This window comes from Indicator indicator, chromosome 5 (assembly GCF_027791375.1).
Source record: "Indicator indicator isolate 239-I01 chromosome 5, UM_Iind_1.1, whole genome shotgun sequence".
Taxonomy (NCBI): Eukaryota; Metazoa; Chordata; class Aves; order Piciformes; family Indicatoridae; genus Indicator; species Indicator indicator.
In genome coordinates, this window is record NC_072014.1 from 38,330,852 (window position 1) to 38,358,386 (window position 27,535).

General features: G+C 51.8%; 1 protein-coding gene across 2 annotated transcripts in view; it reads right to left on the reverse strand.

Annotated features, from left to right (window-relative positions):
* Positions 1-814: 814 nt before the first annotated feature.
* The window catches only part of FMNL2 (formin like 2), a 178,435-nt gene continuing 151,714 nt past the window's right edge, over positions 815-27,535 (reverse strand). The window contains exons 11-26 of one of the 2 annotated variants that reach the window (XM_054380889.1): positions 26,435-26,545; positions 24,972-25,121; positions 23,390-23,491; positions 21,926-22,241; positions 21,061-21,261; positions 16,165-16,289; positions 15,120-15,322; positions 13,626-13,860; positions 12,228-12,296; positions 12,012-12,092; positions 11,232-11,361; positions 10,700-10,863; positions 9,704-9,805; positions 8,265-8,363; positions 6,833-6,956; positions 815-924 (exon numbers count right to left, since the gene is read on the reverse strand). In XM_054380889.1, the coding sequence (XP_054236864.1) occupies positions 815-924; positions 6,833-6,956; positions 8,265-8,363; positions 9,704-9,805; positions 10,700-10,863; positions 11,232-11,361; positions 12,012-12,092; positions 12,228-12,296; positions 13,626-13,860; positions 15,120-15,322; positions 16,165-16,289; positions 21,061-21,261; positions 21,926-22,241; positions 23,390-23,491; positions 24,972-25,121; positions 26,435-26,545 (2,322 nt within the window). Of the gene's footprint in view, positions 925-5,314; positions 5,407-6,832; positions 6,957-8,264; positions 8,364-9,703; positions 9,806-10,699; positions 10,864-11,231; positions 11,362-12,011; positions 12,093-12,227; positions 12,297-13,625; positions 13,861-15,119; positions 15,323-16,164; positions 16,290-21,060; positions 21,262-21,925; positions 22,242-23,389; positions 23,492-24,971; positions 25,122-26,434; positions 26,546-27,535 lie in introns of those variants that run through there. The other variant, XM_054380890.1, reaches the window with a different exon arrangement.

The following is a 27,535-nucleotide window of genomic DNA, read 5'->3' on the forward strand; positions in this document are numbered from 1 at the left end:
ACTGGTGTACCTGGTACCATGGCTATGGTAGGGGGGGAAAGGTGAGGTCTTCCTGGAGATGTTCCCACATCTATGTGGTACTGCAGCCTGGCTATGGTGGGGTGGTGGGAAGAGGTACAGACCTCCTCATGGAGCTGCCTCCGTATCTGGTGTACATGGTACCATGGCCTGGCTATGGTGGGGTGGTCTCTTTTTGGAGGTGGTTCCACACAAGCTCCAGAAAGCCCTTAGATGTCTTCCTCATTCCCAACCCAGAAGCCAGTTGGGTGCAGCTGCAGCCAAGCTCAATCTCTTGGTGGCCAGCCCAGGAATGCATTGCAGAGCAGAGCAGGTCCCAGTTTACAACCAGTCCAGGTCCACAGGAGCCCCAGTCCAGGTCCACAGGAGCCCCATCACTATACCTTTGATAGAAATCAGCCCAAACCAAGCATCCCCCCCAAAAAAACCAACCCAACCCAATTGAATATTTTACATTTTGGTTAAAAACACTGAGGAGAGGATTGTTGTCTGAAGATGATGCCCAGCCAAGCCCAGTCCTATTGCTTCCATGAGTTTTGAGCAGGTCCTTCCATAATTTTTTAGGCACTTGTTAGCTACGGTTGAGTGGAGAACCCATCCCTGATGTTCCCACGCAGGCTCAAGGTCTCCGAGCCCTTCAGAAGGTCTCTTTAGCCGTTCCCAAGGCTGCAGACGAGCGGCAGATAGCAGAGCGGACGCCGATGAGGTCTCGCTCAAGCCCACAGCCCCCCCATCATCATCATCATCATCACCACCACCACCACGTGTGCCTGCTCAAGAGCTGCAGATGTCCAGCTCACATGGTGAGCTCGGCCCCGCTGGCGGAGCGCAGGTTCTGGTCGTCGAAGCGGCGCCGGACGCTCCTCCTCACCGCGTCGGCTCGGCGGTATGGCTGGTTCCGAAGATCTGCCGGCAGGAAAGAGCTCTTGGTCAAGGGGCAGGGCTCAGCCCCGGGGCGCACACACACACACACACATGACACGCAGGAAAGGCCTTGCTGGAAGCCAATCAAAGCAGCTTGTGGAGGAAGAGGAGAAGGGACTTCACCCCCAACCAGAGCAGAAGTGGAGCAAAATATGGAGGTGGCCTTTTGACTACGCGCCCAAGCGGCAGGTAATACTGGTGGGATGCTGGTGAGGTGAGGTGGAGTTAGGCCAGCAGGTTAGTGTCAACATCTCCTCACCCCCTGGTCATCCACATCTGAATCATCAACATCTGGGAGCATCTCTTCGCTAGGTGGTCATGAATGAAGGCAACATCAACCCCAACTGCTTTGCTCGAGGTGTGCCTTGGTCCTGGTCCTTCAAACAGCCTCTCATGCCCACAGATGTTAGTGCTTGAGAGGCTGTTTGAAGGACCAGGACCAAGGCACACCTCGAGCAAACCAATTGGGGTTGATGTTGCCTTCATTCATGACTATGGGTGAGGAGATGCTCACAGATGTTAGTGTTTCTATGAATGAAGGCAAACATCAACCCCAGTTGGTTTGCTCGAGGTGTGCCTTGGTCCTGGTCCTTCAAACAGCCTCTCAAGCACTAACATTGTGAACATCTCCTTGCCCATGGTCATTAATGAAGGCAACATCAACTCAAATTGGTTTTCTTGAGGTGTGCCTTGGTCCTGGTCCTTTCTCAAACACTAGGGTGAGCTGAAGGAGCTTTCCAAAGCAGGATGAAGCTCACTGGAGATGCAGGCCCCAGGTACAACGATGGTTAGCAACATCAGGATGGGTCTACACTTCCTGCAATCCCATTTCTCTAAAAGGGTGCCCTGCCCTCCCCTGCCCTGCTGCCACCAGCTTGCAAAGTCCCAGTCCTGGCCCATGCCAACATCTCAGCCAGCTGCACAGATGCTTTTTAAGCTGAGGGCAGTGGAGTTGTCAACCCCCTTCCTCTTCACTGGCAGCAAAGCCCACCCTGACCCACCCTGCTGCTGGGGAGGAAGAGGAGGGAAACTGAGCACGCAACGGATGGAATGATGGAGAGAGATGGAGGTGGACATGTTGAGGAGAGGCTGTTACATGTGCAGCCATCATGTGACAAGCACACATGGAACACCTGAAGACCAATTCATAGAACCATTGACTGGTTTGGGCTGCAAGGAACCTTTGAAGATCATCTAGTCCAATGCCCTGGAGCAAGCAGGCTTTGAGTGAAAATTTTTCTCCTGGAGAGCAGTTGTGCTGGCTTGGGCAATCTCCACCTCAGACTTCCTGGGTGCCCTACACCCTGGTTTAAACACAACTCCCAAACCTCCCAGCTCTTGCTGTACCCCAGCAGGTGGCACTACTGCTTGGGGGCTGACCTCTCCCAGAGCTTCTGCTTGTCCATCTCTCATGCCCCAGAGCAGGAGCCAGATGAGGAGAGCAGAACATCCAGGGAACTAGGGGGTTGAAACAGCTCTATAGGGGACCAGGTTGACCATCTCAGGTTAAACTTGGAGGCTAAAGGGCCAAAATACCACTGGTCATGGAGGTGTTGGGTAGGAGGTTGGACTTGATGATCTTAGAGGTCTGTTCCAACCTTAATGATCGAGTCCATGATTTCTAGAATTCTGTGAGTTTTAGGATTCTATTACTTTTATGATTTCTATTACCTCCATGATTCTATGGTTCCATGATTCCATGTTCTATGATTTCTATGACTTCTATGATTCTAGGATTTTATGATTTTATGCTTTCTGATTTTTATTATCTCTAGGATTTCTATGATTCTAGGATTTCCATGACTTAGGATTTCCATGATTCTAGGACTTCCATGATTCTAGGATGTCTATGACTCAATGGTTCTATGATTTGGTATATTCTGATTTTATGATTCTATGGTTTTAAGATTCTATGATTTCTGTAATTCTACAATCTTAGTATTTTATGATTCTATGATTTCTATGAGTTATTATTTCTACGATTCTACAATTTCTGATTTCTATTAATTTCTGATTTCTGTTATTCCATGATTCTCTGATTCCAGGATTCTATGATCTCTCTCATTCCATGATATTATAATTCTATGACTTTAGGATTCTATGTTATTATGACTCCAGGATTCCAGGATCCTATGATTCCAGGATTCTATAACTTTGATTCCATGATTCTATGATGTCTCTGATTCCATGATTCTAGGATTTTATGATTCCAGGATTTTATGATCTCTCTCATTCCATGATTCTATGATTTTATGATTCCAGGATTCTAGGATTTTTTGATTCCACAGTTCTGTTACTTTATGATTCTAGGATTCTGTGATCTGATTCCATCATTCTATGATTTTATGATTCCATGATCTCTATACTTCCAGGATTCTGTACTTTTATGCTTTTCCCCAATGTCAGGATCTCTCTGCAAATACAGAGAGGGTGAAGACAGCCACCAACCAAGGACCTGTGGGTCCCCTGCACCACAGCAGCAGGTGCCAGTGAAGGGGGGGCCCTTTGTGCTCTCACCAGTATTACTCTTAGCCACATCTACCAGCAGGCTGCCTGGCATACAGAGAGAGGAGGAAGCTAAGTAAAAAGTGATGCTTGCCAGCTCTGTGTATCCTCCACCAGCGGTGTGCTAGAAGAAATCCTTACCCTCGAGTGAACATTGGGGAATTTAGTGATATTATTCTTCTTTAGGGCTAAACAGAAACAAAAGAAGAAAACAAAAAGAAACAAAACAAAAAAAGAACACAAAATGATGGTTAAAAGTTAAAAATGGGATGGAAAAAAAAAAAAAGAAAATCAAACGAAGAGCAAAGTCAACTTGGTAACTCCCAAGCATTAGCCAACGGAGCAAGAGAGAGGCCAAGGCTGCAAGAGGAGGTTAGACACGGGGAGGAGAGGACAAGAGGGGTCACCCTCACCTCTCCATACCCAAATTCCAAGCTGCTTTGAAGATTGGCTCCAGGAAGAGAAGAAGACAGCAGTTAACCCCAAAGAGCAACCAGCCCTTGAGCTGATTGAGAGTTTGTTAGAAGCATTCGGGTGGCAGAAGTGGAACACTGTTGTCTCCTCAAGCTTCTGAGGCCTTCATGCAAGACAGCAGTGCTGGAGGACGTGCTGGGTTTAACACACCCATCCCACACTTCACACCACACCCAGCTTGTTCAGTTCCATGTCAAGCTTTTCTCTTGGTTGCTTGGTTCCCCCTCAACCTTTTCCACAGGGGTGGCACATCACTGGGTTACCTAAACTCTTCCCCTTCCCTCTCCCACCCCTGCTTCAGTCACCACCCAGCCCAAGCCCAGCACCACACAAAGTCCAAGTGACCTGGAACTTGGTTTAGTGCTCAGCAAACATCCGTTGATATAGAGAAAGCTGGCATGGAACTGAAAAGAGGTGAACTATGGATGTGACCAAATGAGGGAAGATCTCAGGCTGTTTGTGATCTCATGCAAACATGCAGGTGCTGGTTAAAAGATCTAAAACCACAAGACCCCTTGCAGACCCCATTACTGCAAGCAATCAGAAAGTGAACCCCCCCCAAGAAAGCCCCACCACATGCAACCCCTGATTCTGCTGTGGAGCAGAGCTGATGTAAGACATGCACTGGACAGTGGGAGTCTGGCAGGCAGAGGAAGGGCTGCAGGCCAGGGGAGATGACATAGAAAAGCCAAGTGAATTGTCACTTTCTGCCTCTTTGATCTCTTAAGTCCTGTGAAGCTGCAAGAGACCTGCACCAAATCAGATCATATCATATGGAGGTGGTTTAATGGCCATGGTGGTGCTGGGCTGATGGTTGGACTCGACGATCTTAGAGGTCTTTTCCAACCCAAACAATTCTCTGATTCTATGATATGGGACAGCTGAAGGCCAATTCATAGAACCATTGAATGGCTTGAGTTAGAAGGATCCTCAAAGATCATCCAGTTCCAACCCCACTGCCATGGGCAGGGACACCTCCCACTAGCCCAGGTTGCCCAAAGCCTCATCCAGCTTGGCCTTGAACACCTCCAGGGGTGAGGCATCCACAACTTCTTTGGGCAACCTGTTCCACTGTGACTTCCACCACTTGCTGTTCTATGACAGGAAGGGTGAGTGATGCCTTTGGAAGGCAAGGATGGCCAACAGCATCTGCAGAACACTGATGGGACAAAAAGTCCTTGAACCAGGAGAACATGCAACATGAAGTGACAGAAACACAAGGTGAGGCGAAGGTGGGACGTGACTATACACTCAACATTCACATGATCCTTGGCTTGAGAGCCAGAGGAATGGAGACGTGTCCAAAAAAAACCAAAACCCAAAAACCAACAACAGATAATCTACAGCAACCTTCCTGGGTTCTAAGAGCATCAGATGTGAAAGAGGAAATAGTTTAGTAATGGAATTCCTCAGTGAGGACGGGGTCGCAGAAGAACCGAGAGCCCCGCTTGGCCGTTCGAGCGGTAAAGGGCACAGTCTTCAGCACTGCATGGGAATAACAACAGCCAAACAGACAAACACAGCCATCAGAACCTGCTTGCTCACGTTAGTACCACGTTAGTGATCCCCTCATGGACACCCAAGGACACCAGGAGACCTTCCAAGCAACTCTCTGCCAGTGCTGAGCTTCAATGGGGTCATGACAGCCAGGTAAGTGTAAGACTTTGAGTGACCCTACCTGGAGCTGCATCACTGATTGTTGGGTCTGGGCAGCTAGACTCTGAGTGACCCTTCCTGGAGCTGCATCACTGATTGTTGGGTCTGGGCAGCTAGACCACCCTCAGTGTCAAACATTTCTCCCTTCTCTCCAGTCTCAATCTCCCTTTTTTAGTTCAAACCATCACCCCTTGTCCTATCATAACAGGCCCTGCTCACAAGTCTGTCCCCAGCTTTCTGATCAGCCCTTTAAGCACTGAATGGCCACCAGAAGGTCTCCCTGGAGCCTTCTCTTCTCCAGTCTGGACAACCCCAAGCTTCCAGGAGTCTGCAGGAGTTGTAGAAGCAGGAACAGATTAGCTAATGGAGTCAATTCTTGTAGAAAGCTATTAATCAAGGTTCAAAAGGGTTGTGAGAGCTTCCAGCATTTCAGCCCTGTCATCTAGCTGGGCAAAAGCCTCCTTACTGATGAGACAGTTCTCCTGCCCTCCTGCAGGAGAAAAACCTCATGGGAAACTCTATTCAGGAGCAGCAGCCAAGGAAATCCTGCCCAAAGACCTTGTTCTGAGCTTCTGTGCAGTGCAAATCAGTAACTGCCAGGTCTCCAAAGGGTTACAGTCCTGGTCCTTCCACAGCACAGGTGGAGAACCTGCAGGACCATCCAAGTGCTGCATGGATTAAAGATCATAGAATACCTTTGACTGACTCTTGAGCAAAACATAGCTTTAAGGAGATAGTTTTTATCAGCCAATATCTGCACCAAGGTCTTCCCTGGGTTGGGTCATGACAGCAGGTTCTCCAGCCTCAGGGTGGGATGAGAGGAGGCTTTGCTTCCCTGGCTGAGGAGCATCAAAGGGCCATAACTCATTGAGGGTTGACTCAATGCTTGGCTGTCACTGTTAGTACATTCTAATGAGCACGTGGGCTGTTGATGGCATTAAACAACCATCCTTCATCTCATTTTGGGCGACAAAAAGGGGCTCTGGGAAAGATCTCCACAGCATGCATGTTCCTCCCAGGGCATCAGCCTAAAGACCAGAGAATGAGCTGGAAGAGAAGAACTAAGACCTGCTGTCCAGACAGGTTACTGGGGTGGGTTTGTTAGATACCATCAGCAGAAGCTCCTACGCTTGCCCAACGTCATATAAAGAAGGTCCTAAGCTCTGCTTGAGAGGAGGCCCTGACAAGCAGGGCAGAGACATACAGTGTCCTTTGGGAAAGGGGGTGTGGGGTGAGAGGAGGCAGGATGCCATACCTGTGATGATGTCCTCAATGGCCCCGTCCTTCCCCTCGTACACGTGCCTGTTGTCCTTCACCTGCCGCCGGCGCAGCTCCGCGATCAGCTCCTGCTGCTGCCTCTTTGTTTTGTGGGAGGGAGACTGCAAGCAGAGAGGAGAGGACATCATAGAACTGCTGAGGTGGGAAGAGGTCTTTGAGCTCATCAAGTCCAATGCTTGCCTAGAGCTCACAGTGCCACCACTACTGCTGAGCTACCACCACTGAACCACATCCCCAAGTGCCAGCTCCCCACATTTCTTGAACACCTCCAGGGGTGGTAACTCCACCACCCCCCTGGGCAGCCTGTTCCAGGCCTTGATAACCCCTTCTGTGAAGAAATTGTTCCTCATGTCCAACCTGAACCTCCCTTGGCACAACATGAGGCCATTTCCTCTCATCCTGTCACTTGTTGCATGTGAGAAGAGGCCAACTTCCACCTGGCTCTAACCTCCTTTGAGGTGAAGGAAAGATCTGGAAAGAGTGACCCTCAGCTACCTGTTTGTCTCTGCCTGATGGTGAAACACCAGGTGACACCTCTGGTAGCACCCAGCAAATGCCAACTGTCCCATTTTGCAAGATGGGGAAACCATAGGAGTGTGGTTAGCTCCTGTCCATGGAGGGATGTGTTCTCTGGAGACCTTCAAACCTGCCTGGACACAATCCAGTGCAACCTGGGTGAGCCAGCTAAAAGTAGGACTGGATGGTCTCCAGAGGTCCCTTCCAACCCCCACCATGCTGGGATTCTGTGAAGGATGGGCAGTCACCTGGCTGAAAGCTGCTTTCCTCTTGAGTTTGTGATCTACTTCCAAGGCTTCTCATCACTTAACCTGGAGCTCCACACTCTCACCTTTGAAAAGCATGAGGAGAGCAAGGAGAGAGCTTGGCTGGGATTAAAGATCCCAACAACAGCTTTGAGACGTGGCATCAGCCAAGGAAGTGTGTGTTGTGGAGCCAAAGGAAAGTTCATACCTTCACAGAATGGTTTGGGTTGGAAGGGACCTTCAAGATCATCCAGTTCCACCCCCTGCCATGGGCAGGGACACCTCCCACTAGCCCAGCTTGCTCAAGGCCTTATCCAACCTGGCCTAGAACACCTCCAGGGAGGGGACATCCACAACCTCATATGGTGTGGGTTGGAAGGGACCTTTTAAAGCTCGTTTAGTTCAACCTCTCTGCAGTAAGCAGGGACATCTCCAACCAGAGCAGGCTGTCCCACCCTAAAGATCTAAAGTGTTACCTCAGCAAAGCAACCCCATCAGGAGAACACCCAGAGAAGGTAACATGAAGGCCCATTTCCAAGCAATCTCAAGTTGGCCAACTGAAGTTCTCACAGAGAGCTGAGGTTCCTGAACTGGTAGGAGAGACATGAATGTGATGGCTCCTGCCTGTGACACCTATCCTTGCCATACCTTTTGGTCCTGTTGCTCCATCAAGGCTTCCTGCTCCATAAGTTTTTCCATTAAGGCTTGTTCCTGCTTTTTCCTCAACTCATTCTCCTCTTCTGCTTGCTGTTGGTGACAAACCCACAGGTTAGAGCTTCCCCTTGGAGTAGGAACCTCCACATTGAGTGCCACCAGCTCTTGCTACCATGGGGCTTTCTTAGGTGCAGCAGTTTAGCTGCCTCTGAACACACTGGCCTCGGTCACACAACCCATCCTCTCCCAGTCCCACACAGGGTTGAAGGTGCAACCACCCAGATAATCAACATCTGAGGGTTCCTCCAGGGTCTCAGACAGCTGTGGTGGCTTCCAGCCCTGACAATAATCCCAACCCAACTATTGGTGCTGCCTCAGGCTGGTGGTGTCCTGCTGCTGGGGATGGCTCACCTCGCTTCAAAGCTAGAGGGAGCTCCAGGATGGGCTTGGGAGACCCAAGCAACCTAGGAACCAAGTCAGAGAGGAGGAGAAGAGAGAAGAAAGGAAAAGGGGAAAGGAAAAGAGAAGGGAAAAATGAAAAGGAAAGAAAAAGGGAAAAGGGAAAGGAGAAAAAGGAAAGGAAAGTGGGGAAGAGGGAAGGGAAAAAAGGAAAGGAAGGAAGGAAAAAATGGAAAGGAGAAGGGGAAAAGGGAAAAGAAAAAGGGAAGGGAAAAAGGGAAAAGGAAAGAGAAAAAGGGAAGGGAAAAAGGGAAAAGGAAAGAGAAAAAGGGAAGAGGGAAGGGAAAAGAGGAAGGGGGAAAGGGGAAGGGAGAAAGGGAAAGAAGAAGGGGGAAAGGGGAAGGGAAAAGGGGGAAAGGGGAAGGGAAAAGGGGGAAAGGGGAAGGGAAAAGAGGGAAAGGGGAAGGGAGAAAGGGGGAAAGGGGAAGGGGGAAAGGGAAAGAAGAAGGGGGAAAGGGGAAGAAGAAGGGGGAAAGGGGAAGAAGAAGGGGGAAAGGGGAAGGGGGAAAGGGAAAGGGAAAAAGGGAATGGGAGAATGGAAAAGGGAAGGGGAGGGGGGAAAGGGAAGGGGAGGGGGGAAAGGGAAGGGGAGGGGGGAAAGGGAAGGGGAGGGGGGAAAGGAGGGAAAAGGGAAAGAGGGGAAGAGGGAAGGGGAAGAGGGAAGGGGAAGAGGGAAGGGGAAGAGGGAAGGGGAAGAGGGAAGGGGAAGAGGGAAGGGGAAGAGGGAAGGGGAAGAGGGAAGGGGAAGAGGGAAGGGGAAGAGGGAAGGGGAAGAGGGAAGGGGAAGAGGGAAGGGGAAAAGGGAAGGGGAAAAGGGAAGGGGAAAAGGGAAGGGGAAGAGGGAAGGGGAAGAGGGAAGGGGAAGAGGGAAGGGGAAGAGGGAAGGGGAAGAGGGAAGGGGAAAAGGGAAGGGGAAAAGGGAAGGGGAAAAGGAGAAGGGAGAAGGAAAGAGAGGAGAGAAGGCTGCAGTTTACCTTGTAGGCCTTCACAAACCGGACAAACACTGGGAAGAAGACCGAAGGGGGGGTGGTCTTGGGGTTCTCCCCAAAGTACTTGACAGCATCATCGAAGGCATCCTGCAGGAAGCAGAGGTTGATGTGCTGTGAGCATACCACAGCAAACTCACCACCCTCTGCTGCACCAGCTGCTGCCAAGGCTCCAGCTGCCCCCCCCACCTGTGAAACCCTCAGGGAGATGGGCAGGACACAGAACCATAGTGGTTTGGGTGGGAAGGGCCCTTCAGAGGTCACCCAGGCCAGCCAGTCCCCACGCACTCAGCAGGGACACCTGCAACTGGAGCAGCTTGCTCAGAGCCACAACCAACCTGACCTGCAATGGGTCTGGGGAACCTACCACCTCCTGGGGCCTCCTGAGCCAGGGTCTCACCAGTGTCAAACATTTCTCCCTTCTTTGGTCCACATCTCCCTCTTTTAGCTCAAACCATCACCCCTTGTCCTGTCACAGCAGGCCCTGCTAGGAGGACTGTCCCCTTCTGCCAGGATTGGTACTGGGGGAGTTGCCTGGACTCATGTGCAGGATCTTGTACTTGGCCTTGTTCAATGTTATGAGGTTCATAGATTCATAGAATGGTTTGGGTTGGAAGGGACCTTAAAAGATCATTTAATTCCAACCCCCTGTCATGGGCAGGGACACCTTCCACCAGCCCAGGCTGCTCAAGCCCTCATCCACCCTGGCCTTGAACACCTCCACATCCACAACCTCCCTGGGCAACCTGTTCATGGGGGTCTACTCTCAAGCCTGCCCAGGTCCTTCTTGTCCCTCAGGCATGTCAACCCCACACTTAGCTTGGTGCCATCACCCAGCATGCCTGCTTCTGGCACTTCAAGTCAGGAACAGTCACACAATGCCACTGCAGCTTCTCCTCCCTGCATGTCCTTTATGGTGCCACCTTACTTACTGCCTGTGCCACTCAACCTCTCCCCAAAGCCAGCGGAGAAAGCAGAAGTTACCTGGGCAATTTTGGCATCATCCTGCAGTTTCTTTAGCTTCCCCTCATTGTTCTGAATGAACTCCTTCAGCATGGTGTTGTGGTCATGCATGGTGTACTCACGCTTCGTCAGATCCAGGCCCCTCTGCAGCTCCTTCACATCCAAGAGGACATTTTCAAGAGACACTAGGACATGAAAACAGAATCAATCAGGTTGGAAGAGACCTCCAAGATCATCAAGTCCAACCAATCACCCAACCCTAACTAATCAACCAGACCATGGCACTAAGTGCCTCATCCAGTCTCTTAAACACCTCCAGGGACACTGACCCCACCACCTCCCTGGGCAGCACATCCCAATGGACAATCTCTCTTTCTGGGAAGAACTTCTTTCTAAGGTCAAGCTGCACCCCTCCTGCTGTGCAAGCAGCTGAACCCACAGCTTGCACAACTCCCCCTCCCCAGGAAGAGCCTCCACAGCCCATGTGTGGTGAAACCCTTCACGTGGCACCTGTGCCACCAGCACTGGCCCAGGCCCAGGAGGGTGGTGGCACCTGCAGCAGCCTTCTCCACGTAGTGAAGCTCATTGTAGAAGAGGGACACGTGCTGGTACTTCTCCTTCACCACGTTGGAGATGTAGTGCAGCAGGGTCTGCTTGCGGTCTGTTGACTTCGTCTCCAGCAGCTGGGGGAGAGGAAGCAAAGAGGTTGCTGGGTGGAGGTGCAGCAGGCTCCAAAGCAAAGTGATTCAACCAGTGGTCACCTTCCCCTGGTGCTTCTCCATCTGATAAGGACAGCTGTTAAAGCTCACTTAATCATACAACTGTGTGTGGTTGGAAGAGACCTTGAAGGTCAAGTCCAACCATTAACCCAGCACTGCCAGGTCACTGCTAAACCAGGTCCCACATCTCCCTCAGCACCACATCTCCACAGCTTTGAAACCCCTCCAGGGATGGAGACTCTACTACTGCCCTGGGCAGCCTGGGCCAGGCCTTGACAAGCCTTTTGGGGAAGAAATTGTTCCTCATGTCCAACCTAAAGATCCCCTGGTGCAACTTGAGGCTGTTTCCTCCTGTCCTATCACAACATTGGATTGTCTAGCAGGTGGCTTTCAAGCTGAGGTCTGCAGAGCCTCTGAAGACATACATGTGCCTTCTCCTGAGCACCTCTCCAAAACCATGATGAGCAAAGCAAACTGCCACTGCCTGGCAGGGAGCACCTTCCTCATTGCCACTCTGCCTTCACCACTGGAAAGCACTGACCCAAGGCCTCCAGCAGCCACTTGCTGAGCACACAGAACACCTGCTCCCCACAAGCCACCTCTGGTTCACCTACCAGGTCTAAACTCTGTAGCTTAAATCCATACACAGCTCCTCTCTTACTGCTGTTCATGTAGTTCCCAAGAGCCAAGATGATCTGCCAGGATGAAAGAGAGGAGAACATGAACCCTGGTTCAGGACACATGCATGGAGCTTCAGAAGAAACCTCTGGAAGAAGAGGTGGTCAGCATTGAGTGATGGAGGTGTTGAACATATCTGGAGTCAGACCTACCTCCAGGATCTTCTTAAGCTTTTGGGATGACTTTATTGAGACAGATGCAGCTATTATTGCGTGAAGTTGCTGCAGGCAAAGAGAGGAAGAGCTTTGGTTAGTGCCACCTCCAACCCAAGAGGAAACTCAAAATCTAAAGACTTGCATTCTTGAGCAACCTGGGCTAGCAGGAGGTGTCCCTGGCCATGGCAGGGGGGTTGGCAGTGGACGATCTTTTAAGGTCCCTTCCAACCCAACCCAACCCAACCCACTCTATGAATCTATGACTTCTGAAGAAGCCCTCATTTTTCATGCACACCATGGGCCCCACACAAGGGTTACCTTGCCCTGGCACATCAGCATTTCAACCACTTCATCTGCACCATGGATTTGCCACGCTCAGATGTGGCTGGGTGAAGGTTTGTTTACATTTCAGTCCCTATGACTGTGAGGGATCCAGCAGGTGGAATGGGACACAGCTACAATCACAGCACTGTTTTGGTTGGAAGAGACCAGCTCCAGCTGTTAACCCAACTCTGCCAGGTCACCACTAAACCATGGCCCTCAGCACCACATCTACACAGCTCTGAAACCCCTCCAGGGATGGGGACTCCACCACTGCCCTGGGCAGCCTGGGCCAGGTCTGGCAACCCTTTTGGGGAAGAAATTGTTCCTTGTGTCCAACCTGAACCTCCCCTGGTGCAGCTTCAGGCCATTTCCTCTTGACCTGTCACTTGTTATGTGTGACAATACACTGACCCCCACCTCACTCCAGCCTCCTTTCAGGGAGCTGTAGAGAGCAATGAGGTCTCCCCTCAGCCTCCTTTTCTCCAGGCTGAACATCCTCAGCTCCCTCAGCTGCTCCTCACCAGCCCTGTTCTCCAGACCCTTCCCCAGCTTTGTTGCCCTTCTTTGGACCTGCTCCAGCCCCTCAGTGTCCTTCTGGGAGTGAAGGCCCAAAACATGTCCTTCTTGACATGCCCTCATAGACCCCCAGAGACCAACATTGATAGTAACTTCCCCTTAAGTTGCCAACAACTAGATTTTCACTTCAACCAGTTTTAAACCTCTACAGGGTAGAGAAATAGATTCATAGATTCACAGAATGGGTTGGGTTGGGTTGGGAAGGACCTTAAAGATCACCTGGTCCCAACCCTCCTCCCATGGGCAGGGACACCGCCTACTAGCCCAGGTTGTTCAAGGCCTCATCCAGCCTGGCCTTGAACACCTCCAGGGAGAGGGCATCCATGACCTGCCTGGGCAACCTGTTCCAGTGTCTCACCACCCTCATGCTGAAGATCTTCCTCCTAAGATGCAGTCTAACCCTCCCCCTGTCATAGGACACTACAGAGCAGTCCAGGGTACAAAGAACCCCTAGGGTCTCAGTGCTGTGGGTCCCAGGGCTTGTCCCTCACTCACTGGGGTCAGCATCTGGATGCTCTCTGCAAAGTTGCCTATGAAGGCCATGATGGTCATCTTCTGCATCAGCCTCTCAATCTTGCTGAACTGCATCATGAAGCGGTCCTCGTCGGACAGGTTCTCGATGGGCTTCCTCTCGCGCTCGTACAGCCGCAGCACCTTCACCTCGTTCTCAGTGGGCAGGAACCTCATCAGGCACTCAACAAAGTCCACTGGCAACGTCTTCAGGTCAAACCTGTGTGGGAACACACCAGGAGAAGTGGTGTGTGATCACAGAAGCATGGAATTGTCAGGAGTGGAAGGGACCTCAAGGCTCAGCCAGTTCCAACCCCCCTGCCATGGGCAGGGACACCTCACACTACAGCAGGTTGCTCACAGCCACATCCAGCCTGGCTGCAAAAACCTCCAGGGATGAGGCTTCCACCACCTCCCTGGGCAACCTCTGCCAGTGTCTCACCACCCTCATGGGGAAGAATTTCTTCCTAACATCCAATCTGAATCTCCCCATTTCTAGTTTTGCTCCATTCCCCCCAGTCCTGTCACTCCCTGACACCCTAAAAAGTCCCTCCCCAGCTTTCTTGTAGCCCCCTTCAGATACTGGAAGGCCACAAGAAGGTCTCCTTGGAGCCTTCTCTTCTCCAGGCTGAACAGCCCCAAGTCTCTCAGTCTGTCCCCATAGGAGAGGAGTTCCAGCCCTCAAAGCTTAATGCAGAACAATGGAAGGGAAATCATAAAGCTGCCACAGGCAATCTAAACCTCCCCCCCTCTTGTTCTGGTGCTTGTTCCCTGGGAGAAGAGACCAAGCCCAGCATGGAGTCCAACCATGCTCTAACTCTGCCAAGGCTGATCCTAAGCCATGTCCTTCAGCACCACATCTCCACATTTTTGAAAGCTCTGCAGGGATAGGGATTCAGACACCTCCCTGGGCAGCCCGTCCCAGTCTTTGAGAAACCCTTCAGTGAAGAAGTTTCTTCTAATGTCCAACCTAAACCTCCCCTGGCACAATTTCAGGCCATGTCCTCCCATTCTATCACCTGATACTGGGGAGAAGAGACCAACCCCCACCTGGCTTCAACCTCCTTTAAGGGAGCTGTAGAGACCTCCCCTCAGCCTCCTCGAGGCTGAACACCCCAAGTTCCCTCAGCTGCTCCTCACCAGCTCTGTTCTCCATACCCTTCCCCAGCTTTGTTGCCCTTCTCTGGACCTCCTCCAGCCCCTCAAGTGTCCTTCTTGGAGTGAGGGCATCCAGGAAATAGCTTCTTTAGTGTTAATTTTTGAGCCTAAGCAGTGGGACAGTGACATCGAACTGCAGGGGTTTTATTTTGGCTCCAAGGAAGCCGATTTCTGGGAATTCAGGACGGTTCCATCCTCACTCCTGGATTATTTCCAGATGCCAAAACATCTCCATCAAGGGCCAATACAAACCCATTCCACTCACCAAACACCACAGGACATCCCACACACCATTTCCTTGCTGACAAGAGTTGTACTCACACGTGGATGGCTTTGCAGATCTCATCTGCTGTCTTCCCAGCTTTCCTCAGAGTTATGGCCAAGTTTTTGGCCCTGTTGGCATCCAGCAAGGTGACTTTGTTTGACCCTTTCTGAGTTATCTTCTGCTTGCTTGAAGTCAGGTCAATGGCTGGACCTTGGGCTTTTGTTTTGAATATCTCTTCAAATTCATCCACGTTTAAATCCTGAGAAAGGCAAGAAAATGATTTCTCCAGGGGTGGGGACTCCCTGGGCAGCCTGGGGCAGGGCTTGATGACCCTTTAGGAGAAGAACTTGTTCCTCATGTCCAACCTAAAGCTCCCCTGGGGAGGAGGCCATTTTCTCTCATCCTATCTCCTGTTCTTTGGGAGAAGAGACCAACCCCCACCTGGCTCCAACCTCCTTTCAGGGAGTTGTAGAGAGCAATGAGGTCTCCCCTCAGCCTCCTCTTCTCCAGACTGAACACCCCCAGCTCCCTCAGCTCCTCCTCACCAGCCCTGTTCTCCAGACCCTTCACCACCTTGGTTGCCCTTCTCTGGACCCACTCCAGCCCCTCAATGTCCTTCTTGGATTGAGGGGCCCAAAACTGAATCCAATCCTCAAGGTGGTCTCACCAGTGCCCAGTACAGGGGCACAATCATTTCCCTACTCCTGCTGTCACACCATTGCTGATCCAGGCTGCTGGTGGCCTTCTTGGCCACCTGTGCACACTGCTGGCTCACCTTCAGCAGCTGTCAACCAGCACCCCCAGGTCCTTTTCCACTGCTGGGCAGTTTCCAACCACTCTGGCCCATGGCTGTAGTGTTCATGGGGTTGTTGTGAGCCAAGTGCAAGCAGGACCCAGCACTTGTCCTTACTGAGATCCTTGCTGCCACCACCAGACCCCCTCCCTAACCCTCAAGCCAGGCACTGGCGCTGTCCTTACGCCTTTCCAGCGCACCAGGGGCTGCTGGTTGAGCCAGTGGCTGAAATAACTGTGGTGGCCTGTCCCTGCAAGGACCAGCACCCACAGGGGAGGGAGGCAGAAGGCAGCAAGCAGCAGCCATACCTCCAGGATCCTTTCATCATCTATCTCGTTGAAGACTGTCCCGTTGATCTGGTTGGGCTTGAGGGCAACCCAGTTGAACACCGGCATGCGGAACTTGGTCTTGATTGGCTTCTTGATCTTCACAGCTACAGACAGCAGAGGAGAGGAGATGAGAAACCACCCCCCCAAAGGCTGGAAAACACCCAGCTGCAGCTTTTGAGCTGCCATTTCAGCACTGGAGGAAGAGCTGGCCAGAGCTAACTGGGGAAGCCTGGAAAGATCTTGCTGGCTGCAGAAGCAAACAGCACCAGGATGCTTTCATCCAGGCCCAATCACAGAAGGGGAGGGCTTGGAAGGGACCTATGGAGATCATCAAGTCCACCCCCCTGCCAAGGCAGGCTCACCGTGAGAAGGTCACACAAGGAAAATATCCAGGTGGGTTTTGAATCTCTCCAGAGATGGAGACTCCACCACCTCTCTGGGCAGCCTGCTCCAGTGCTCTGCTACCCTTAAATGAAAGGGCAGGGACTTGCTGGAGAAGGTACAGCAAAGGGCTGCAGAGATGCTGAGAGCAGTGGAACATCTCTGTGATGGGGAAAGGCTGAGAGAATTGGGGCTTTTAGTCTGGAGAAGAGCAGCCTGAGGGGGGATCTCATCAATGCTGATCAATACCCAAAGGGTGGGGGTCAGGAGGATGGGACCAGGCTTTTTCCAGTGGTGCCCAGTGACAGGACAAAGGGTAATGGGCACAAACTGGAATATAAGAAGTTGCATCTAAACATGAGGAGGAACTTCCTTAATTTAAGAGTGCTGGAGCACTGCAGCAGGCTGCCCAGAGAGGGGGTGAAGTCTCCATCTCTGGAGAGATTCAAAACCCAGCTGGAAAAGGTTCCTGTGTGACCTTCTCTAGGTGCCCCTGCCCTGGCAGGGGGGTTGGACTTTAATTTCAAGGTGACAGAGCCCTGGTTTCAGCCCAGCTTCTGCAGAACCAGACTAAACACCAAAGGCTGTGAAATCTTCAGTGATGCTGTGATCCCTGTCACAAAGCAGAGGTGACCAGGAGAATGAATCCCTTTTTCCCAAGGTTTTGGTTCAGGGATGGCCTCTCCCGCTGCCTGCTGCAACAGGGCAGTGCTGCTTCTCACCAAGTTTGGCTTTCAGACCAACAAAAAAAAGGAGGTGGGCTGCAGGACATGGGAGGTTGAACCCACACCAGGTTTGCTCGTCCTGTAGTGTGGCAGAAGCAGCAAATGATTCAGTAAGTTCCACAGAGGAGCTCTGAAAATGAAACTTTCATTAAAGTGATCCAGCAACATTTTGCTCCTCAATTACTTAGCAAATGACCTCTTTGTTTCCAAGCTGTGAACATCAATCACAAACCCAGGTCCTTCCTCTCCAGTGCTGGGGGGGCAGAAAAAAGCCACCTGTCCCATGTTTGGGAGCAGGAAGGATGGAGGAGACAGCCCTGGGGATGTTCAGCTCCACAGCATGCCCATGGAAGTTCACCACTCCTCCAGGCCAAGATCACACAACAGCTTGAGTTGGAAGGCACCTTCAAGACCATCTAGTTCCATGGACCATGGTTGGTTTAGCTCAGGCCAGTGTTTGCTGCTGACTCCTGCTAAACACTCAGCATCACAGAATCAAAGAACTGGAAGAGAACTTTTAAGATCATTGAGTCTAACCTTCAGCCCCAGCCCACCATGAACTTGATGGTCCACAGAGATGTTTCCTTTTTTCCCTTTGGTTTCAGGAGATGAAGAGGTCCCAGGTAGCAAAGCACTTGAGGCAAATCATCATTTGACTTTGCTCTAACAATTCTCTGTGTATGAGTTTGCCAGGACAGGGATGACCTCTTTCAGGGGGAGCACCAGTGCTGGCTGAATGATTTCTCCTGCCCTCCCATTCCACTTTTAAAACAAGGATTGTGTGAGGCTCGTTCTGCAGAGACTTAGAATCATGAAGGTTGGACAAAACTTCTAAGGTCATCAAGTCCAACCATCAACCTAAGACCAGGAAAGGAAGTGAATGGCTTTGTGGGCCAGTTCCTGGTGTAGCTCATCAACAACTTTTAAAGCTTCCCTTCCTTCTCCATCACAGACCCCTGAGGTGATATTCCCAGGAGCTGTCCTCCTTGGAAAACCCATCCTTGGTGTGCCTGGTGTTGAGGATGGCTCCAAAGAAACCTCACCTCTTTGTGACTTGCTGCAGTGCTTTGCTGAACCAGGGCCTCCTGGGTTCCAGATCCTGACGGGCTGGCAGCATCCCCAAAGCTACTGCATGCTCCAGCTCTGGCCAACCAGCACCTGGACCTGCCTCCCCCTCCCCACCACCCACATCAGTCCACAGGCACAGCACAGAGGGAAACATGGAGAGGGAGGGAGATACTTAGCAGAAAGCAACCTACAGAAGAGCTTGATTGGTCCATCTGACCAGGAAGCAGAAAGAACAGAGAGAAAAAAAAAAAAAAAAAACCAGAAACTGTTAGTAATGGTCAGAAAAGCAAAACTTTGTTATTTTATTGGCTTCCCCTCTGACCCAGTAGGTTCCTGTCCTGAGGAAGGAGTGACAGAATCATTAAGATTGGAAAAGACCTCTAAGATTCTCAAGTCCAACCTTCTACCCAACACTGCCATGACCACTAGGCCATGTCCTGAAGTGCTCCTTCCTGAGCAGCCATCCTATGACAAAAGCTGCTTTGGCTCTTCTCCCCCTCTCCTAGCCCACTGAGGAACAAAACACCCACCTCACCTTGCTTTGGACAACTCAGCCAAGCACCCAAGGAAGGACCTTGCCTGGGGGGGTTCCAGGTGCTGCTGGTGAAGCTCAGAGGAGCCATGGGCAGAAGTCAGACTCCTGTCCCCAATTAATACAACAGAGACATCAGGCACAGCATTTGGGCAGCTGGTGGCACAACCTTGGTGACTCACAGCAGCTCCTGTGCCCTCTGTAGCCCCCCTGAGCACCACCAAGGCCACATCCAGCACTGCTGTCACTCAGGTAGGGCCACTCCCAGCTCTGCCAAACCCAACCAGAGGGATCACTCAATCCTAGAATGGTTTGGAAGAGACCTTGAAGATCATCCAGTTCCAACCCCCTGCCATGGGCAGGGACACCTTCCACCAGCCCAGGCTGCTCAAGGCTTCACCCAACCTGGCCTTGAACACCTCCAGGGAGGGGGCATCCACAACCTCCCAGGGCAGCCTGTTCCTGTGTCTCAGCTGTGTGGTGCCTTGTGTGCTTGATCTTTTTTTGGTAACACACCCTAGGCCCCCCTGGTTCCATGATGCTTTTGGCTTTCAGAGCTGGAATAATTTCAAAGCTGGAATAATTAATAACGAGTTTTCAGGGAAAAAAAAAAAAAACAGAAATCAAATAAGCTCTTAATCAGAGCTCTTTTTTTGGGTTCATATCAAGCTCCTGAGATCTCCTGGGGGCAAGAGGCATGATGCCAATTAGCATTTAGTTGCTCAGCACACGGCAGGAAGTGAATAAAAGCAGGATTAAAGGCAGGCAGGAAATTTTACTTCCTTCCCCAAAAATTGACCAATTTGCCATTTTTTAGCACAGATATTTCCATGGAGAGTTCTCAGAAGGAATCCAAACCATGGAGCTTTGTGTTTCTTTCCAAACCAGATTTCCTTTGCTTAAAAGCCAAAATCGATCATGTCTGAAAAGCATTTTTGGCAACAGCCTTAGTTTCACTAAAGCCATGTCCTCCAGACCAAGCCAAAAGGTTTTGCTTGAGAACCCCTTGTTCACAGAACCCCAGCATGGTGAGGTTGGAAGGGACCTCTGGAGATCAGCCACTCCAAGGCCCATGCTAAAGCAGGGCACCCACAGCAGCTTGCCCAGCATCACAATGGCCAGGTGGCTTTAGAAGCTCTCCAGAGCTCCACAACCTCTCTGGGCAGCCTGCTCCAGGCCTCCAGCACCCTCACACTGAAGTTTCTTTTCATCTTCAGCCAGAATCTCCTGTGTTCCTCTTTGTGCCTGCTCCCCCTCATCCCTGGGCCTCATCCCTGGGTCCCTGGGCCCCACTGACAAGAGTCTGGCCCCAGCCTCTTGCCCCCCACAGCTCCTTTAGCTCTTGCTGAGCATTGCTCAGATCCCCTCTGGGCTGCTCTTCTGCAGGCTCCACAGCCCCAGGGCTCTCAGCCTTTCCTCCTCACAGAGATGCTCCAGGCCCCTCAGCATCTTTGGATCCTCCTCTGGACTCTCTTCAGTAGTTCCCTGTCTCTCTTGAACTGGGGAGCCCAGAACTGGTCCCACAGCTCCAGCTGTGGCCTGACTGGGGCACTGTAGAGGGGCAGGAAAACCTCCCTCCACCTGCTGGCCACACTCATCTTCATGAATCCCAAGGAGACTTAGCCACAAAGGCACATTGCTGGCTCCTGGGGAACTTGTTGTTCACCAGCACTGCCAGGTCCTTCTCTGCTGAGCTGCTTCCCCTCACCTATCCTAGTGCATGCAGTTCTTCTTCCCCAGGTGCAGGACCCTGCACTTGCCCTTGGTGAACTTCAGGAACTTCCACCCAACTCTCCAGCCTGTCCAGGTCACTCTGGATGGCAGCACAGCCTGATGGGATGTCAGCCACTGCTGCCAGTTTGGTACCGTCAGCAAACTGACTGAGGGTCCACCCTGTCCCTTCATCCAGGTCTCTGAGGAAGATGTTGAACAAGACTGGACCCAGTCCTGACCTCTGGGGAACACCACGAGCTACAGGTGTCCAGCTAGACTTAGCACAACCCTGTTACAAACCTCTCTCAGTCCAGCAGCACCAAGAGATCAGGGGTGATATACAGGTGAGTAAGCAATGGAGTCCCACCTCAGTGCCATCTCCACTCCAGCCCAGGTGCCCTGGCCCTACCTTGGCTGACTCCAGCAGCATGCCAAGGAGACGCTTGGGTGTTTTACCTGCAAGTCCTGAGTTGAAGACCACGGTGGGAGAGGCTGTCCCAGGCAGGGGGGGTGCTGATGGTGGGGGTGGTGGGGGCAGTGGAGCTGCAGGAGCCATCTCCAAAGATGGGCCTGGGAGAGGAGGAGGTGGTGGTGGTGGTGGAGGTGGTGGTGGAGGCGGCGGAGGTGGCATCGGCACCGACACAGGACCGTTGTGCACTGGGATGGGGAGGAAAAGGAGAGATTGGCAGGAGCTCCGGGCAGGATGTCACTGCACCCACGGGAGAAGGCACAGCACCCACGGGAGAAGGCACAGCACCCACGGGAGAAGGCACTGCACCCACGGGAGAAGGCACAGCACCCACGGGAGAAGGCACAGCATCCACGGGAGAAGGCACTGCACCCACGGGAGAAGGCACAGCATCCACGGAAGGCACTGCACCCATGGGAGAAGGCACTGCACCCATGGGAGAAGGCACAGCATCCACAGAAGGCACAGCACCCGCGGAAGGCACAGCACCCACGGAAGGCACAGCACCCGTGGGAGAAGGCACCCACAGGAGATGTCACTGCACCCACCTTGTCCCCCATCATACATCTCTTCTCCACCACCCACCCTGACCCCAAGCACCTTGTGGACCATTCCTCAAGGTGCTTCAGTGGCTGCCTGTGGGAGGAGATTTCCATCAGCTGAAGAGCTCAGACCAAGGTGGAAGCCACCCACGAGTGAGAAGGAGGACCTCAAGGTCCCTGGTTGCTGGGAGCTGCCATGACAGCTGCAGGTGGTTTGGTCAGTGTAAGGCTGCTGTGACTGTCCCCTGCACAACAAACTCCACCTCCAGCTCTAGGTCAGCCTGCACCCCGGGGACAAAAAGCTTCTCACCTGCCTCAGCTGCTGTTGCTAAGGTGGGTAGGGGTGGGGGAGGTGGTGGCAAAGGTACTGAGGAGGCAGCTCCGGCGACCGGTGCCACACACGTGCCAGCCACAACCTCTGCCCCTGCTGGCACCATCCCAGAGGCCAGAGCGACAGGCAGGATGGAGATGTCACCATCCCCTTTCTTCTGGATCTTAATGGTTCCTTGCTTCTCCAGCTCATGGATCTTCTTCTCCAGCGTTGACTGCCGCTGGATGGCCTCCTCTTTTTCTTTCACCATTTTTCTCAAGGTGTGGACCTGGGTGTTTGCATCTTTGTAGATTTCCTAAGAATGCCCAGAAAGGAGGAATTTTCACTTCTACTCACAAAGCAGAACCTCAAGACCAGAAACAAAACCACCACCTGACACAGGATGGTCAATGCCCAAGGCTCTACCCAGCAATGACCTCTGATGCAAACTCTACGTCTTTGGTGGGGAGGAAGAATTCAACCTTGTGTTTGTCCCAGGGACTGAGTCCTAGGAGAAATCTCACCTGTGGCCATCATTGCTTCTTCATGATGCCTCCCATTTCTTATGGGTCTTTAATCTTTCCAGTGAGGGTGGTGAGACTCTGGAACAGGTTGCCAAGGGAGGCTGAGGATGTCTCCTCCCTGGAGGTGTTTAAGACCAGGCTGGACAAGGCCCTAAGCAACCTGGGCTAGTGGAAGATGTTCCTGCCCATGGCAGAGGGGTTGGAACTAGAAGATCTTTAAGGTCCATTCCAACCCAAACCATTCTATGCATCTGTGATCCTGTCCTGCTGCTGACAGCCTGAGCCTGAAGGACTCCAGGTCCACCTTCAACACCTTTCCAACACAGAATCACAGAATCACCCAGGTTGGAAAAGACCTGAGAGATCATCAACTCCAACCTATGACCTAATACCTAACACCTCCTGACAACTCAACCATGGCTCCAAGTGCCACATCCAGTCTGTTTTTGAACACCTCCAGGGATGGGGACTCCACCACCTCCCTGGGCAGCACATTCCAAGGGCCAATTACTCTTTCTGTGAACAACTTTCTCCTCACTTTGAGTCTAAACTTCCCCTGGCACAGCTTGAGACTGTGTCCTCTTGTTCTGTGCTGGTTGCCTGGGAGAAGAGACCAACTCCCACTTGTCTACAACCTCCCTTCAGGTAGTTGTAGAGAGCAGTAAGGTCTCCCCTGAGCTTCCTCTTCTCCAACTCCCAACACAGACACTACAGCCCTGGGTGACGAGATGGACCTGAGTCAGTCCCCCATCTCCTGGCATGTTCAAGGGGCTTTATGACCCTCTCTGAGTGCACACAAACAATTCTCCTTGACATCTGCCCTAGGTCCAACTTTAGGAAGCTAGCAGAGGTCACTTGTCCCAGAGTTGCTACCTGCCAGACACAGGAGGTGGCTCCCCTGGAGCGTGGCACCCAGGTTGAGCTTTGCCATCGCACTCACCCGAATCACATCCAGTTCTTTGTTCCTTTGCATCAGCTGCTTCTCCAGTTCCACAATCTTGGCCATGGCTTCATTCTCAGTGTCTTGGAGTTTTTCAGATAACTAGAGAAAAGAGAAGAGAAGAGAAGAGAAGAGAAGAGAAGAGAAGAGAAGAGAAGAGAAGAGAAGAGAAGAGAAGAGAAGAGAAGAGAAGAGAAGAGAAGAGAAGAGAAGAGAAGAGAAGAGAAGAGAAGAGAAGAGAAGAGAAGAGAAGAGAAGAGAAGAGAAGAGAAGAGAAGAGAAGAGAAGAGAAGAGAAGAGAAGAGAAGAGAAGAGAAGAGAAGAGAAGAGAAGAGAAGAGAAGAGAAGAGAAGAGAAGAGAAGAGAAGAGAAGAGAAGATAAAAGAGAGCTTTTGCAAGTGGGTAACAGGAATTTTCTCAACCAAACACCAGGAACATTTCTTGGAGCACCAACATCAATATTGACATTCCACCAAAACCTGAAGTCTGTCCTTGAGAGAAGGGAGGGTTCCAGTGAGCTTCCTCTGATGATGGAACCTCCATGGGAATCTCCTTCAGCTATGGCCAGCATATAACCTGGCTGGACTGCAGCTATGAAGCTGCCCAGGTGACAAACCCTACTCTGCACTTGGGCTCTTGAGCCTGGAGAAGAGAAGACTGAGAAGGGATCTTATGAATGTTTATAAATATTTGAGGGGTGGGTGCCAAGAAGAAAGGGACAGAATCTTCTCAGTGGTGCCCAGTGACAGGACAAGGGACACTGGGCACAAACTGGGACATAGGTGCCCTGCTTGAGCAGGGGGGGGTTGGCCTGGATGATCTCAGGAGGTGCCTTCTAACCCCCAGCACTCTATGATTGTATGAAAATACAACCATCTTCATACACACTAAGCCTGATCTGAAATACCAAACCCTATAGAAACACCACAATGCAAACCCAATTGATGCTGGAATGGTGGAACCCATAAATACCACCTCTCATAATGAGGCTAATTAGATTAGTAATGAATTAAAGAGTTCATTTTGGTTCATCCTCCATGGTCTTTCAATTCATTTTTTGCCCAGGATCTGAAAGTCCTTTGGCTTTGGTTGGCTGTTTCCATCATCAGCAACCACACTGACACAAGGTAAGCTGTAAAAGGTGGTGAGACCCTGTCCCAGAGAGGTGGTAGATGCCCCATGCCTGGAACCATTGCAGGTCAGGTTGTCTGGGGCTCTGCTCAACCTGCTCTAGTTGCAGATGTCCCTGCTGAGTGCAGGGGGGTTGGACTGGATGAGCTTCAAAGGTCCCTTCCCACCCAAACCACTCAGTGATGTGAGGTTCAGAACACAGCATGAAAGCACCCATGAAGTTTACCTGCCTGAGGTCTCCCAAATTCCTCCATTTGCTAAAAATCTGATTCTTCCCCCCAGACAGAAGCACAGCAGTCCTAGGGCTTCTTCTAAGTGCCCCTCACCCCAAAGCTTGCAACCCTTCCCCTCCTGTGCTTTCCACCTCCCACAACGAGCAGGTAGCAGAGGCCACGCACAGAGCAGGCTGTGAACTACTCCAGAGGCAAAGGTGACCAAGTGTGGTACTCACATGGGAAATGTTTTCTTCCAGTTCTTCAACTCTTTCCAGGGCTGCATTCTTGGTTTCAGCATCCTCCAGCAAAGCTCCCACGTCAAAGACGTTGTCCAGGTAAGCCTGGATTTGCACCTGCAGTTTGTCACTCTCTGTGTGCTTCAGTTTCTGAGGATCCAACAACACAGAGCTGTCACTCACCACTGCTGGCCCTTCACAGCACCAGGACTACAGGCAGCAAAGGGAGGGGGCAGTGGTGGGAGCTCAGGCCACTCCCATCACCCAGGAGAACCTCTCACCGTTCAACATGAGTTGGGGTCATGGTTTGGATCAGCAATACCGTGGCCAGAAGGGCCCAGGGCAGTGGTTGTCCCTCTGTACTGGGCACTGGTGAGGCCACACCTCAAATACTGGGCTCAGTTTTGGGCCTCTCACTCCAGGAAGGACACTGAGGGGCTGGAGTGGGTCCAGAGAAGAGCAAGGAAGCTGGTGAAGGGTGTGGAGAACAGGGCTGATGAGGAGCAGCTGAGGGACCTGGGGTTGTTTAGTGTGGAGAAGAGGCTGAGGGGAGACCTCACTGCTCTCTACAAGTCCCTGAAAGTAGGTTGGAGCCAGGGGGGGTTGGTCTCTTCTTCCAAGGAACAAGAGGAAATGGCCTCAAGTTGCACCAGGGGAGGTTTAGGTTGGACATGAGGAACAACTTCTTCCCCAAAAGGGTTGTCAAGGCCTCACCCAGGGTGCTCAGGGTAGTGGTGGAGTCCCCATCCCTGGAGGGGTCTCAAAACTGTGTAGATGTGGTGCTGAGGGACAGTGGTGACCTGGCAGTGCTGGCTTAATGGCAGGACTTGATGACTTCAGAAGTCTCATCTAACCAAAATGACTCCATGATTCTAAGATCCCTTTGTCAGCCTGAGCACTGCTCTCATGTGTGAGCTCCCAAGGCAGGGACAGGGAGAGAGAAAAATCCAAGAGGAAACGTAACAGCAGCTTTCTTCTGAGAGCATTCCCACAGGCCACCAGAAACCTCTTGGCCATCAGGAGAAAGCTCAAAGGAGGATTTTCTCACACAGAGACAGAGGTGACCCTGGTGGCACCTGAGCTGGGGACGAGACAAGGGCTGCAGCCCACAGCTGGAGGTCAGGGACGTGGCATGGGTGAGGACAAGCTGTGGTTCATCCTCCCTTTGTTATATGAAGGAGCTATAAATTTAGCTCCCAGCCTGTAATTGCAGCTGATTTGTCTTCTGCAGGGGTGGCTCCAGGCCACAGCCCCCAGCCAGCAGCCAGGGCACTGCAGTTTTGGCAGACACCATGGCACAACCCTGCCCTGCCCTCCCAAAAGCTCTTGGGTGAGAAGGTTTTAAGGAGGTTTAAGGCTTAAGCTGGGCAATAGGGATGTGGTGTGGACCCACCAGAGCTGCAGGTGTGGAGCTGGGGAGCAGATCCACACTGAGAGGTGGTGGAGTTCTGGCTCATACTCACGTCCAAGTACTCATCCAGGCCAAGCTTTGTGAATTCATACTGGAGGTGGACTCTGAAGTTCATGTCCTCCACTGAGTGGACCACGATGTTGATGAACTGCATGCAGGCCACCTACAAGGAGAACAGTTGGATGTGAGAGGAGGTGATGACACAGCCCTGAAAGCCCCCCCTGAAAAGCCCCAGCAGCAGGGTTGGAGCAAGCTCTCCCAGAGGTCAGCCACAGCAAATGAGCACATTTCCTTCTGGTTTACTCTGAAGGGAAACTGTGCTCTGCTCCTCAGCAGCTGGTGCTGCACTGGGGCTTATGGGGTGTTTGTTTGCTGTGATAAAGTCAAACAGGGGGTCTAGAAATGAAGTCATGTCTGCTGAGTCCACCTTTACTGCGTGCTGGTGAATGCTTTCCATGCCAGCTTGCAGAGCCAGACATCCTAGGAGCACACAAGCTCTAAAGAAAACAACTGCTCCTCAAATAGCCTCAAAAAACCCCAGAGATTTTGCAACTGGAATCCCCCAGTTAGGAAATGGGACTTTCACAGAAGGTCCTTTGCTGTCTTGAAGAAAGCACATTTCCAAAGCTGTGCTGAACAAGGGACCAGACCATGGCAGGGGGGTTGGACCTAGATGATCTTCAAGCTCCTTTTCCAACCCATCCTTTCTAGGATTCTTAGAATCCTAGAATGGTCTGGGTTGGAAGGGAGCTTGAAGATCATCTAGTTCCACCCCCCCTGCCACCTTTCACTAGCCCAGGTTGTCCAAGGCCTCATCCAACCTGGCCTTGAACACCTCCAGGGAGGGGTTTTCCATGACCTCCCTGGCAAGCTGTTCAAGTGTCTCATCACTGTTACTCTAAAGAATTTCTTTCCCATCTCCAGTGTCAATCTCCCCTCCTCAAGCTTCAATCCATTCCCTATGAGTTGGGATCCAAACTCATCCAAGCCCAGTGAAGCAAAGGAGGAAAAGTCTCTCAAGTGAGGCAGGTGGTGAGCAGAAGGAGCAGTGAGGGAAACCTCTTGCAGAGCAGCAGGAATCTGGCTACAAACCCCAAGAAACAGAGGATGGAAGAGGATCTAAAGACTCTTCCAGGAGCTTCTGTGATGCCTC